General features: G+C 33.6%; 9 protein-coding genes across 9 annotated transcripts; 7 read left to right on the top strand and 2 right to left on the bottom strand.

Moving 5' to 3' along the window:
* Positions 1 to 576: 576 nt before the first annotated feature.
* On the bottom strand, positions 577 to 2,027 carry NEPG_02622 (uncharacterized protein). Its single transcript, XM_013204995.1, has one exon. It carries the CDS (start codon positions 1,916 to 1,918, stop codon positions 677 to 679), a length of 1,242 nt encoding a protein of 413 aa, XP_013060449.1. The 5' UTR covers positions 1,919 to 2,027; the 3' UTR covers positions 577 to 676.
* Positions 2,028 to 3,063: 1,036 nt separating this feature from the next.
* NEPG_02621 (uncharacterized protein) lies at positions 3,064 to 5,245 on the top strand (the record flags this gene model as incomplete). Its single annotated transcript, XM_013204994.1, has 1 exon — positions 3,064 to 5,245. Exon 1 carries the CDS (start codon positions 3,074 to 3,076, stop codon positions 5,243 to 5,245), a length of 2,172 nt encoding a protein of 723 aa, XP_013060448.1. The 5' UTR covers positions 3,064 to 3,073.
* An 8-nt stretch (positions 5,246 to 5,253) lies between these two features.
* On the top strand, positions 5,254 to 5,922 carry NEPG_02620 (uncharacterized protein; the record flags this gene model as incomplete). Its single annotated transcript, XM_013204993.1, has 1 exon — positions 5,254 to 5,922. One exon carries the CDS (start codon positions 5,254 to 5,256, stop codon positions 5,920 to 5,922), a length of 669 nt encoding a protein of 222 aa, XP_013060447.1.
* A 528-nt stretch (positions 5,923 to 6,450) lies between these two features.
* Positions 6,451 to 6,705, bottom strand: NEPG_02619 (uncharacterized protein; the record flags this gene model as incomplete). Its single annotated transcript, XM_013204992.1, has 1 exon — positions 6,451 to 6,705. The coding sequence occupies one exon, from the start codon at positions 6,703 to 6,705 to the stop codon at positions 6,451 to 6,453; it is 255 nt and encodes an 84-aa protein (XP_013060446.1).
* A 681-nt stretch (positions 6,706 to 7,386) lies between these two features.
* Positions 7,387 to 7,620, top strand: NEPG_02618 (uncharacterized protein; the record flags this gene model as incomplete). The annotated part of the gene is made up of 1 exon (XM_013204991.1): positions 7,387 to 7,620. One exon carries the CDS (start codon positions 7,387 to 7,389, stop codon positions 7,618 to 7,620), a length of 234 nt encoding a protein of 77 aa, XP_013060445.1.
* On the top strand, positions 7,574 to 7,846 carry NEPG_02617 (uncharacterized protein; the record flags this gene model as incomplete). Its single annotated transcript, XM_013204990.1, has 1 exon — positions 7,574 to 7,846. The coding sequence occupies one exon, from the start codon at positions 7,574 to 7,576 to the stop codon at positions 7,844 to 7,846; it is 273 nt and encodes a 90-aa protein (XP_013060444.1).
* Positions 7,847 to 8,017: 171 nt separating this feature from the next.
* On the top strand, positions 8,018 to 8,335 carry NEPG_02616 (uncharacterized protein; the record flags this gene model as incomplete). The annotated part of the gene is made up of 1 exon (XM_013204989.1): positions 8,018 to 8,335. The coding sequence occupies one exon, from the start codon at positions 8,018 to 8,020 to the stop codon at positions 8,333 to 8,335; it is 318 nt and encodes a 105-aa protein (XP_013060443.1).
* A 1,279-nt stretch (positions 8,336 to 9,614) lies between these two features.
* NEPG_02615 (uncharacterized protein) lies at positions 9,615 to 12,484 on the top strand (the record flags this gene model as incomplete). Its single annotated transcript, XM_013204988.1, has 1 exon — positions 9,615 to 12,484. One exon carries the CDS (start codon positions 9,615 to 9,617, stop codon positions 12,339 to 12,341), a length of 2,727 nt encoding a protein of 908 aa, XP_013060442.1. The 3' UTR covers positions 12,342 to 12,484.
* A 689-nt stretch (positions 12,485 to 13,173) lies between these two features.
* NEPG_02614 (uncharacterized protein) lies at positions 13,174 to 14,139 on the top strand (the record flags this gene model as incomplete). The annotated part of the gene is made up of 1 exon (XM_013204987.1): positions 13,174 to 14,139. A coding segment is annotated over exon 1 (948 nt), but the record flags the coding sequence as incomplete, so codon positions are not given.

Here is a 14,139-nt window from a genome sequence, read left to right as displayed (position 1 = left end):
CCTCTTCAAACTGTCTAGTATGGCAAGCGAAGAAAACTTCATGAAAATTTGCAAAGAAACCAGCAACTGAAAAGGGAGTGCGGCTGAAAATATATCTGGCATGTGAAAAGTAGAATTAAGAAATTAGTATGGCGAGAAGTGCTAGATGTGTTAAGTAATAGTATACTTTTGCATAATAATAGTGTTTTAGGAACATATTAAAGAGATTTTATTCTATTTATATACACAAGCTATGTATAGCCGGAAATTCTAATATAGTAAACACTAAGTTAAACTATATTACTTATTTCATAACATAAACATATAACCCGAAAGAATGAATAGATGCGGCTGATAAAATCCATATGCCGTCTGCAGTGTGTGCTGCATGTGAAAATATCTAGCTATTTATGGATTTTTGTAGAGAATTCGAGTTATTAGATTAAACTGCTTATATTTAGGAATCCAATATATTGAAAAGAAATAAATGAATAATATCTTTACGCCCATATTAAAATATTAAAGATTATAAACTTTTATTAATTACATCATATATCAATGTTTGCACATGTCTTATCATCCCTGTTACACTCTTAGGAATTTTTTATATTTAGATAATGGCCATGGGCATAATATAAAAACATTATAGTTACAATCTAGTTGTTCGGGTTATATTAAACAAAGGAAAGAGCAGTTATTAAACATCGCTTGGTATTAGTGGCGATGGTTTAGCTATTCTGTGCAGCATATATTTAACCCCATAAAACGTGGCACCAACTGCCGCTCCGCACAAAACACTATTAGATACAACAGAGACCAGGGACACGCCAGATACAATGGCCAATACCCCCCAGCCTTCATTATACGCATCTATTCCTGATTGAAGCACAATGTTCATACCGAGGCAAAGAAATAGCATGTCAAACACTGCAAAAGGAATATACAGCAGGCATTGGTATCCTAGGCCAAGAGAAAACACTAGTGCCATTGCAAATAGAAGTGTATCTATGGTGCTTCTAGACCCGGATTCATATACTGCAATGGTTGAGGACGGGAGTACTTGTGTGGAGCACCCAAATAACGAAGTGGCAGCATTACATACTCCGTTTGCGAATAGTTCATTCCGCGCGCATGCAGTACGTCCTGTTTGTGCTTTTGCCGGCGGAAAGTTTATTGGAAACTGCAAGAGATTCATGGCAGCAATCTTTAGAATCGCTGGCAGCTGATTTAGTACAGTTTTAACATCAATGTATGAAAAAACAAGGTTAGGAACCGATAGCTTTACTGGTTTGCGTGGATCACTTAAAAGCCATCCTTTACCCAGCAGAGAAGAGAGTGTTTCTCCACATAAATACGCACTAATATAAAAAACTGCGGTAAATGCTATGCCTACCCATAATACGCTATACCGGGTAACAATTGGTGCGCGCTTTTTGCAGGCATAAAAGAACACCGTGACTGCCATGCCAATTATATTAAATCCAGCAACCGCCACTATTCGCTGTATCTTAGGCATTTCTGCTGCAAGAACCCGTTCATTTGCGTAGGATACACAGAGGAATCCTATTGACACAAAAAGCGCCATTGACATTCCAGACGGAATGCGGCGAATTACTCGCTCTGCGCGGAACACATACATAAGGAAGAACCCAGCACTTGTGATCAGCGCAGATACCGCCAAGCATACAAATAGATTAGTAAACACCTTGTTTGGAGGAACTTGTGCTGCAAGAGACTCGTGCATAACCTGCACATGTGCGAACGACTCAGATATGGGCGAGGAGATAACTCCTGATGCATACGAGGAAAGAGCAAAGAATAAAATTTGAGAGATACAGGAAGCTATCACGAATAAAAATGCACTTGTTATGTGCGCCTCTGCGCCGGGAAAGGCTCCCGCGGTAGAGAACATTTTTTCGCCAACGGTCATGACATACATAAGATAAAGAACTGCGACCAAAAAAAACAACAGGACATTTATAAAGGATCTGCCTTGCCTTTGGGGCAAGGCTCCGTACGTATTCGGATAGCTTTCTGTGCTCTGGACTAGAAACCATTACTTAAAATTTTTTACTTCTCCTATTTTATTTTACTTCTTTGTTTATTGTTTATTATAGCTGCGTGCTCCTTTAGCTAGTGAGATGTAATAATTATTTAAATATTTTCTTTTTGGGTTATATATTATACTTAGAAGGCATTTTCTATTTAAATTAAAATATTGGATAAACATATAAAAAGCCATTAGGTATACTTATTCATGGACTATGCACATACATGCATAAATATACATATGAATATATAGAAATATAGTCTGAGCTATAGTAATGTTAAACCATATAAAGAAATTCTGAAGTGTATTCTGAAGGTATCATATCTAAATATTCGGGTGTTATATTCATTTCTGGTTATTTTCACTTGTTTATTTCTTGGTACGTAATTAAGATTCTTATTGTTATTATCCTCATCTTATACAGCTTTAATTCTCATATATAACATCTATATGCGACTTCACGAGAATCGGCATGATTCATCGTATGATAAAGCCAGCACTTTCTTTTAATATTAAACTTAAATGTCTTTTTATGTTGTTTTCTGCTTATTTGTGTAATATCTGCATATTGTGGTATGCTTTGAGTATTCTTATAAATTTATTTATTTATAGTGTAAAGTAAGTGTTCATATTAGTTATTTATAGAGTACAATTCTTATTTATTTCTCTTTTAGTTTTAAAAATAAAACTAGGAATAATAAGAAAGAATAGTAAAAGAAAACATACACAGCACAGGAATATACAGAAGAATATATCACACCAGGCCAGAAAAATGTTCAATTGAGGCAACTCAATAGATTAAATAACACGCCAAATAAACTTTAGGTGAATTAAATAGATAGAGATGGCTTGATTAATAGAGATAGCATAATACATCGCCTAATTAGGTTGCTGAGAAAAGAATGATGGCTTGAAATTATTTTATTTTACTATTCTAAACTAAGTTATATAAATAATAATAGATAAAGATGGTTAATTATATGGTATTGAAAATCAAACTAAGCAATAAAAAATATTTTATTTATACATAACATGAAAAACGGTATGATCATGAAACTATTAATAATGATGTACACAGTGTGTGCAAGACTTGAGATGAGTGGTATACAAAATATATGTGAAACCCCATTTAGTATAAATAAAAACATACTAATCAATCACAATGGACCACTAAACCCACTCAGAACGTACATCATGCACAAGAGCAGTTATATGTACAACAAGCGGATGTTTTCACAGGAAATAAACACTGATTATAGTCTGAAGAAAAGTGCAAAATCAACAGATAATGAGCATTTCTATATATATACCAGAAACCCAGAAAATGATAAAGCATATAAATGTAGTGGTATTGGGCGTAGATATACCCCTAATTATTTATATTACTACCACAAAACAATGATTTATATGTTTCCGTGCGAAAATAATAATCTTTCTATTGAGCCATGTAGAAACGACTCTTTCACACGATTTCTAAGAGCGCACTGCAACGAGGTGGACAGTCTGTATCTTCTTGCTGCACTGCTGCTTCTTTCAGAGGGTATTGATGTTCCTATTGCTATAGAAAAAAATATACATAGTGGTGAGAGAATACTTTTAAAATTTGATTTTGACGAATTTTCCTTTATTGACCTGCCTTTATGGTTGGAAAGCATAGTGCCCAAAGAGGCAGATCAGCAGATGCACGATACAAACAGTGTATCAGAGAACATTGATTTATACATACGCCAGGAGAATATTATGAATGAAGTGGAAAGAATAATGGTATACCAGAAGGAAACAGAAAAGATTGTGCAGTTTTTTAAGAGTCTGTGTATAGAGCCTTTTTTATCTGATTTAGAAAGGTGTAGAGAACCAGAAACACAAAAGAATTTTAATTTGGGTTATTTTCTTGACAGTCCAGGATTCCTTATACAATCTTATATTTTTGAGTACATAGACAATGTAGAGCAGTACAAGCTGTTTTTAGACAGTGTACATACGTTGCTACAGAAATTATTATACTACATGGAAACAAAACCATCAGAGCAACAAAAAAACCTGATTAAGAAAATTATAGATTATTACTTTATAGATAAGAACGGCTTATATAGGAATATGCGCCGAAATCATATTATTGATATTTGCAACCTAAAATATAAAATAGACAGATCTTCAATTCTTCCATTCACAAGTATAGAAATGGTACCTTCCTACACCCGTGTGCCAGAGAATGAATACAATCCAGAGAGCATAGAGGACTTTGTACAAGACGAGGCATTACAGTATAGTGACCATGTGGAGACAATGCTTTTGAATCTGTTCACATGTCTTACATACAACCCAGAAACCAATCTATGTTCAACTGAGCATATGCACGGTGCCTCTACAGCACTAATAGAATTTTTTAATAAATATTCAGTACCCACAGAGAGTGCAAGCCAGGAAAAACACAGAGACTGGTGCAGAGTTGTATCAAGGTTGAACAATCCAAACATTAGGTATGTAAGAGAGAGTAGAACAGAGCTGTGTGGTGGGCTAGAGAACATTCTATATGTGATATATGAGCTGTTTGGTGAAAATATTAATATAAGAGCTGCTATAAAGAATATAACTAGCATTTCGTACAATGAAGAGTCTGAATCAGAAATAATAAAGAGTATAAAAAGGCTATTTTTGAATATTCTTAATCATCTAGCAGGAAATCATCAAATCGGCATTAAATCATCGGCCCTGGAATATCTGCTCGCAGTAGGGCAAACATTTGATGTATTTGGTAGCATTGCGCTCAGTTTTAAGGCTGATAATAGAGAGGAAAGTATAGGACTGGATATCCATCCAAAGTATTCTAAGTTTTCACTTGTGTCAGAGTTTAGCGACTATTCTGAAGATGCAAGAAATGAACTAATGCAGACAATCCGAAATTACAGTTTCATGGAAAGCTACATTGGAAGAATTATTTGGAGCTATTCAAAAAACAATATAAAGAGGCTGAAGAAAAAAACACCAAAACAAAATCAAAACGCGCTTAATACCATGCTAGATAGAAATGTTCTAAATAAAATATTTTTGTGGGGACGTATAGATTCTCTAGAATACAAGGCATCTATAGTCAGATATTTTTTTATTAACAGAGGAAAAATACGAAAATTACATACTGACAATCAGCTGCTGCGTATTATTAGAAATATTATAGGAAGTGTATCCCTTGATGATCTAGCAGAAAGAAAATATTAATATCGTGCATGTGCTGCTTTAATTACAATGAGTACTTTGCAAAAATTGAGTATGACCCGGAAGAGCTTCTGACTGCAGCAGAATTTAATAATAATGATGTTTGGGTTTTACTGGGCAGCATAATAGATATAAGCAGCTTAGAAGAAATATTTAACGATTCTCTCTGCAATCTATTAAGCCATTCTATTTTTTTAAAAAGAGTGGTTAATATATTTGGGGCATACACATCTTTCAATGCATTCTGTATTAGATTAATCGAAGTGTATGGATTTAATGCGCCACAAAATGTAATGAAATGCATGGAAGAGAAAATAGAAGCATATAATGCACGGGGACTGGCCCATGTTTGGTTTTTATGGCTATTATATGCCTGCGCAGAACCATTGTCTAACCTAAGGCTTATTAAAAGTATCTATATGTATCTAGAGCCTATATACATTTCTTGTGACTATATAAGCGACACAAGGGATATAAAAAACGTAGATTTTAACCATGCTTTATATGTTCTGGATGCAAAAATGCATTTGCTAGGCATAGCAGAAAATGAAGTAAGCAAAGCAAAATATGAAAAAACTATATGCCATATCAAAAGATGCAGTCTTCTTGTATCAAGTAAGCAACTCTTAACTAACCGGAACACAGCTCGAAAAAGATGCCATTTAGGCAATCAGGCATAATCTATTACCTTTATAATGTGCAGATTATTTTTCACCAATGTTTTCTTATTTTAAACTAGCATTAAATAGAGCGCTAGGTTTTTTAATGCAATGTGTAAAAATAAAAATACATTTTTACTTGTTTCGGGTTATATATAAATATACCATTCTAGCCAGATGATTCGGGTTATTCGGGTTATATTCATTTATAGATTATATTATGTTTCTAATGTTTATATAATTCTATTCAGTATTCTACCAGCTCAATATCAATAAGCTGTTTTAAACTAAAAAAATATACCTAGAATGAAAAGAGGTATAATTACAAAACTATTAATAATGTTGCATACAGTGTGTAAAAGGCTTGGGCTGAGTGACATAGAAAGTATAGGAGCAGAAGTATTTGGCAAAGAAGACAACCTCTTAATCAACCCGGATGGATTATGCACATAAGTGGATACATGTACAATAAGCAACTTTTTGCACCAGAAATAGACATAGAGTATAGTTTGGAATAAAAAACAAATTAACAGGAAATGATGAGCCCATTTACAAATACACAAGAGATCCTATCAAAGACAGAGTATATGGTAATATTTGCCGAGATGCAGTAAAGAACGAGTATCTCATCCGTTTCCACAAACAGTTAATCCAAATTTTCCCCTCTGCAGATGGGTCACTTTCTATTGTAGCAGGAAGACCAAATGTACTATATTCATTCTTAATAAAAGAGGAAGTACGCCTGCAGTGTATGTACACCCTGGCAGCTCTTTTCCTTTTATCTGAGCAGATATTTATTCCCATTGTAGAAGAAATAAAAAAAGGAAAGAAAAGGAAAGAAGACTTGTTCTGAGAAGTATAGATGGAACGGTTACATATATCGGCAAAAGTCTGGCTCTATACAAAGACGGTACAAAGCTAAAGAAGGAAGAGAAAAAGTGGAACACAGAGATTATGAAGCTTATTAGCTTTCTGAAAGAGTATATAACCCGAAACAGTGCAAATCCAAACATATTAATGAGACTGCCCACTGTGCCAACTACATATGAACAATTTTAGACGGGAGGCTTTTTGAACACACCACAGTTCCTTGTCCAGCCGTACATATATGAGCTTATCGATACAAAAGACAATTACATTAAGTTTGTAAAGGTGGTGTATACTCTCTTAACTGAGCAGGCGGAGAGCAATAAGTCTATGCCAGAGAATAGAGAAAAGGCAAGGAAGGTTTTTACAAATTGTTTTATAAAAAAGTGCCTGGTCAAGTGTAACTGATCACACAGTGTTTGTAAGATACAAAGAGCCAGTAGAAAGCACTGAATGCTCAATGCACCAGCACTGGAGCAGAGTAGTGTCAGACCTGGGCAATAAAAACATTGTATATAAAAAAGAAAAAAATGAAATTAGGAGTGGGTGGATAAACATTCTCTATGCCATAGCAGAAATAACTGGAAATAAAAAGAAGTGCTAGAAGCAATCAAATGCATGAAGCATGTGCGAGATGATACAGAGTTAAGTGACGGGCTTGGCATAGAAGAAGTTCTATCCAGCATGTTCTATGCACTACCAAAGAATAAGGATCTTGAAGTGGTGTGCGGAGCTTTAATACCAAAAAAGCGGTCAGACAATAAGAAGGATGTATTTGGCAAAGTTAAACTAGTGTATAGCTTTAATGGTGCAAAACAAAATTTTGATAAATCCAGATTCTGGGCATACTAATCTGCATCTACAGAGAGACTCCCTCTCTAGCAAAAATAATAAAATTATCCAAAGCAAGTTGAATGAGATGCATACAGCATATAGCAGTTCAAAAAATTACACAGAGTGTATAATCAAGCAATATATTAATATAGAGCTGGAAAAGACGGAGGGTGCGAACAGTGTGCTAGGAGCATTGGTAAGAAAAGAATCCAGGCTATTATTAGCAGCAGTAGGCAGGATTTAGCTAGCCTGTTCCTTTGGGGAAGGATTAGTTCGATTGATCACAAGGCGTATATTGTTAAATACTTTCTGATGTTCTATGTAAATACTTTCCTAGACACAAGCACTCCACTAGTTCGTCTTGCTAACAATATTATAGGGTGCACCGCTAAATGATAAGGAGGCAAAAGAAGATTTGCTGATTTGGTTTGTGTATAATGCAGGCGCCAAAGCGTATTGCCCGAAAATTAAAAGCAATTTGAATGAGTTTTCTAAATGCAACCAATACATATTTGAAAAAGCAATATTGGATCTATTTATATCACCAGAATCCTATCCATTGGGCACTATTTCAGACTGCTTTGGCAGTCTAATGGGGGCAGCGCGACCCAGTGATAATGGGTATTGTATTATTGCAAAACAGATGCACTTGATGGAGTGTCTAGTTATATTTGCCATACGCAGCAGTATAGAACCAACTGAAGCATTTAAAGAGAAATTGAGCATTATTTAAATTGGTTTATTGGCCTTGCTTTACTAGATATAAAGAAGGCGAGTATGATAAAAAAGCTTTTGTAAGGTGTTTATTTGATCTTATAGAAGAAGACTGTCTGACAGAAGGGAGTAGTGAGCAGATTGATTTGAACATAATAAGAATACGCAATGTCTTGAAATATTTAAGCATATATAGTGACTATTTATATAACGAAAGCGATCCAAATAGTATTGCAAAGTATGAAAGATTGTGAGTACATTAAAGGCAAAAACCAATTCAACGAATCTTTTTAAAATAAAAATGAGGTATAAATCATCTTGAGTATGCAGTAAGTATTTGTTATATTTTAGTCTCTATTAAGCAGTGTATATGCTATACACATGTACTGAGTGTATTATTATAGTAGTTAGTGTTTTAAAGACAGAAAATAGGAATAAATTATATTTTTTAGTTCAAAACAGTTTATTGATATAGATTTTGAGGGGCATCAAATGGATAGGTATAGCTGGTTTTTCGTGAAGGCTTAGACATCCGAAAACTTGTTATTTATTGAAATACAAAAACTCTTATATAGTTTTAATCTCATTCATTTATGATAGCAATATGCCTATGCCTATCACAAATTATGCACACACATATATTAACATCATGCGAGCTCATTGCTATTTTGGATCTCATTGTCCAAAACCAACACCATACATAAAATAAATACTTAATATAACCCGAAATTATTTTCTAATTTAGACTATATTGTGCATGGCGACACCACGCTTGTGTGTGAGGCTCCAGGGGAGATCCGTTTGCGCGCTAGCTCGCATAGTGATGTTATCAAAACAATGGGCCAGAATCGAAAATCAGTAGATCCATTTCTGACTATCTAATCTGAGCTCTTCTCCTAATTTAGGAGGAGACTAAGGAAAGTATCGACAGCCTACTCCCGCGCTAGGTCTAGCACAGCCACGCCCTTAGGACTCTAAATCTGCGCAGACTTAGGCCGCTTCCTAAACAAATAATGAGCTCTTTCCCTTCACTTTCTTCTCTATCTTGACTACGTAGCAGAGCGGCAATGGCGGTATTACTCGTGAGTATGTCAGTAAATACTGCTATACTATGAAACATACCACTCAAATAGTGTACCAATCAAATAATGACAATTAATTAGGCCAAGTTGATTTGATCAATCAATATAACGGAGAACGGTATTTGATTAGTTCGTTAAGAGGAGAACAATAACCAATTAGTTGGAAAACTCCTCTAAATTAAAATATAAATATCAAAATAAAAGATTGTTAATTAGATGAAATTAAAAAAAGCGAATAAGGTAATAAAAAATATTTTATTTATTCCCAGAATGAAAAACAGTAAGATCATAAAACTGTTATTGGCGATGTACACAGTGTGTGCAAGGCTTGAGTTGAGTGATATAAAGACAATAGGAGATTCAGTAGTTATTGAAGAAGATAACTTGTTAATCTATCCAGACGGACCATTAAATCCGCTCAGAGGATATATCATGCACAAGAGCGGATGTATGTACAACAAACGATTATATGCGCCAGAAATAAACACATTGTATAAATTGGAAAAAAAATATGAAGATGGAAGACCAATTTATGCTTATACAAGAGAGCCAGTAAATGATGAAGTATACAGTGATATTTGTGAGGACACAAAAAAGAATGAATATCTCACACAGTCCCATGCACTGCTAGTCAAAATGTTTCCTTCGACCGACGGGTCATTTTCTATTGTATCAGGAAGACAGGATTCAATTTATTCATTTCTTATAAAAGATAGAGTAAAGCCAGAGTGCATGCACATTATGGCAGTCCTTTTCCTTCTGTCTGAGCAGGTGGATGTTCCTTTTACTATAGAAACAAAGAAAAAAGAGAAAAAACTTGTTCTAAAAAGTGCAGATGGAACAACTGCATACATTAACCAGCCAAGAACAAACGAAAATTTACTGAGTCTTATTAAATTCCTTAAAAAGTATATAGACAACGAAGGGGTGAATCCAAGTGCAATGAAGGGACTGCCCACTGAGCCAACTACGTATGAGCAGTTCATGACAGGAGAATTTTTGAACACGTCCCAGTTCCTTATTCAGTCGTACATATACGAGTTTATTGACACAAAAGAAAAGTATATTGAGTTTGTAAATGCTGTATATACTCTCTTGAACGACCAGATAAAAAATAAAAAGTCATACGAAAGAGTACTTAACAAGTGCTTTGTAAAAGAAGATGCACAATCAAACGAAATCGACCATACTAAGATTATTTGCGATCTTAAGGATACAATAGACAAGTATAAAATATTTCCATTCATGGATTCATCACAGCTTCCGTCCTATACTCGGGCCAAATCATATGATCGGGAAAAGGGCGAGTTCATAAACAATGAAAGCAGAAAGTACTCCAATTGTGTAGAAACGACTCTGATGGGTCTTTTCTTATGCTTAGTATATGATCCAAATAAAAAGAAGTACAATACAGACCATCTGCCCGACAATGAAGAAACTAAGCCACTGAAAGAATTCTTCTGTGAGTACACTGAGCCAACTGAAGTCACTGATTATACAATGCACCAAGATTGGTGTAGAGTAGTGGCAGACTTGAAGAATGCCAAGATTCTTTATAAAAAGGAGAAGACAAATGAGCTAAAAAGCAGTTTGTTGAATATTCTCTATGTTTTATCGAATATAACTGGAAGCAAAGAAGAAGTAGTTAAAGAAATTAAGTGCTTAGAAGAACTTCTTGCTGATAGGAAGGTTAATGATGAGCTTGATATAGAAGAATGCTTGACTAAAATATTCAAGGAGCTATCAAATAACAAGAATCTTGAAATAGAGTGTGACGAATTCACAGTAGGTACGCGAGAAGATAATAATCTGGACTTATTTGGTGAGTTTAAGCTAGTATATACTTTCAATAAGAAAAAAAATGGAATATTAGTAGAGATAACTCCTGGTCATTCCTCATTAAGCTTATTGGAAGACCTATTGTCTAGTGAAGAGGAAAATATTATTAAAGAAAAGCTGACTGAAATACAGAATACTTATAGTAATATAGAGAGTTACACTGCATGCACAATTAGACAGTACATAAACATAGAACTTGCTAAGATGGAGCAAAAGTCTGTATTTAGCCGGATTAAAGAAAGTATTAAAAATAACCATGATAATATAAATGATATTTTACTTCACGGGATGATTCGATCTGTTGAACAAAAAGCAAGCATTGTTGGATACTTCTTGATTATGAATGTAAAGAATACTCTACCAAAAAACAATTCACTAGTTCGGTTTACCAATAATCTTATAGGAAGTACTCCATTGGATGATCGAGTAACAAGAGAAGATATGCTTCTTTATTGCTTTCTTAATAAAGATGGTAAGGGCTACTATGCAAAAATTGAGAGCGGCTGGGAAGAGGCTGCTACAATTACTAATGATAAATTCCGCCTAATAAATAGTAAAATCTTAGTGGAATTAAACTATCCTCATGAGATTTCATTAGAGTGTTTTAAAAAGTTGATGATAGTTGTAGCAAATAGTGATGAGAAGTATGATATTATTCTAGGATCTTTATTAATTGAAAATATAGTAATATTTTCTAAAAAGACTAATAACCCAACTAAAACGCTTTTAGAGCTCATAAACATAGTAGATAAAACAGTTGTGCAGCCAGATGGATCAAATATGTTTGTTATTTATTTAAGATGGGCTGTTAATGTGATATTATACAATTTTGATGTTAAGGAAGAGATTACAAAGACTCTAATGGATCAAATAGACGTTAATTATAGCTTTAATAGAAACAACAAATGGGATTGTATGTTTCTTAACCATTCCTATATATTGAAATATTTAAAAAAGAATAAGGATCTACTGTGCAATAAAGAAATCCCTGAAAGTGTTGAGAAGTACAACTGTATTATGAACAAAATAAACAGCGCTACTCTGCCTAGTAAAGAAGGATTTTTCCAGAGAGTTTTGAATATTTTTACGTATAGAAATACATAAGCGCGTGTTGAATTATTTGTGTGTAAGTTATAAGAATATACTGTTTTCTCTATATACATGCATTTATTATTAAGAGAGCATAGAAATAAAAAATGTAAGGCCCGAATAATATTTTAATTTTAATAAATTATGCATAGTTCACATTAAATAATAAAAATTACTAGTAAATAGTTTTAGAATTTTCGGGTTATTCTGTCTCTATAGTTATATTAATTGACTCTATTTAGTGCCATTTGTGTATAATCTAAAATAAATAATTAATATTTCACTGCTGGTTTGTTTGTGTGATGTGCATTTTTCTATACATAAACACTTGGTGATTTCTTTTAATATTGCTGTCCACCTGGTTTGGTTTGTTATTGTGATATACTGTTCTATAGTATGAGAATAAATAAAATAAATTCGATTTTAAAAATAAATTGTATAGTAATATTTTTATTAGTGTATGTGTTACATATTGAATTATTATACCTTCTATATAAACAGAATAATAAAAAGAAAAAGAGAAAGAGAAAGAGAAGAGAGAAGGAAGGAAGGGAAGAGAAAGGAGGAGACTAAACAGGAAGAGAACAAATAAGGAGATAGAAGGCAAAGTGTGTATTAAAGAGTGTAGCAGTATATTTAATTCAAAGAGCCAATCTTATTGTAGTATAGCTAGAATAATTTTGATGAGTATTTAAATAGGAGATGGTATGAAGGACAATAAGTAACCAATCAAAGAATACTTTATGTTATATATGCAATCAGGCACGCTCATAAGTGTTTATTATGCATTAACCAATTAATAGTAAAGATAGCACGGAGTTATTAAAAACAAAAAATATATATATTTTAAAAATTTATTTCTAGGATGAACAATAGTATGATTATAAAGCTACTAGTGATGATGTACACGATATGTGCAAGAGTTGAGTTGAGTGATATAAAGATAATAGAAAACACCAAAATTATTAGTAAAGAAGGTAACTTGGTAATAAATCCAGATGGATCACTTGGTCCACTCAGAGCAGACATTATGCGCAAGAGCGGATATATACATAACAAACGATTATATGCATACGAAATAGACACGATGCATAAATTGATAAAAACATATAAACATGGCAGATTAATTTATGAATACGAAAAAAAGCCAGTCAATGACAAAGCGTATGATGATATATATGACCCGAAAAAATTTAAAGCAAAGAATGATTATTTTCTTAGATTTCATACACATCTAATCAATATGTTTCCATGCGCTGATGGTGCACTTTCCATCATAGCAGGAAGACTGGATGCACCCACTTCTTTTCTGCTAAAAGATGAAGTGCAGCCACAGAGTATGAACATCCTGGCAGCCCTTTTCCTCCTGTCTGAGCAGGTGGATATTCCTATTGCTATAGAAGAAAAGAAAAAAGAGAAAAAACTTGTTCTGAGAAGTACTAACAAAAAAGATATATATGTTGACCAGAGCCTAGTACTTTATGTAAACAAGAAAAATTCAGAAGAAAAAATTAAAACTTACCACACAGAAACAGTTAAACTTATTAACTTTATGAAAAACTATGCAGGAGATGCAATAACTTACATACAAAAAGAAGGCTACACTGAGCCAACTACATATGAGCAGTTCATGGAAGGAAAGTTCTTAAGTACCGTGCAGTTCCTTATTCAGTCGTATATATACGAGTTTATTGACACAAAAGAAAAGTATATTGAGTTTGTAAATGCTGTATATACTATCTTGAATGACCAGATAGTAAATGACAATAAATCTATTTCAAAAAATAAAAAAAAGTCATACGAAAGAGTATTT

This window comes from Nematocida parisii (genome assembly GCF_000250985.1).
Source record: "Nematocida parisii ERTm1 unplaced genomic scaffold supercont1.11, whole genome shotgun sequence".
Classification (NCBI taxonomy): domain Eukaryota; kingdom Fungi; phylum Microsporidia; genus Nematocida; species Nematocida parisii.
This window is presented reverse-complemented; position numbering and strand designations above follow the sequence as displayed.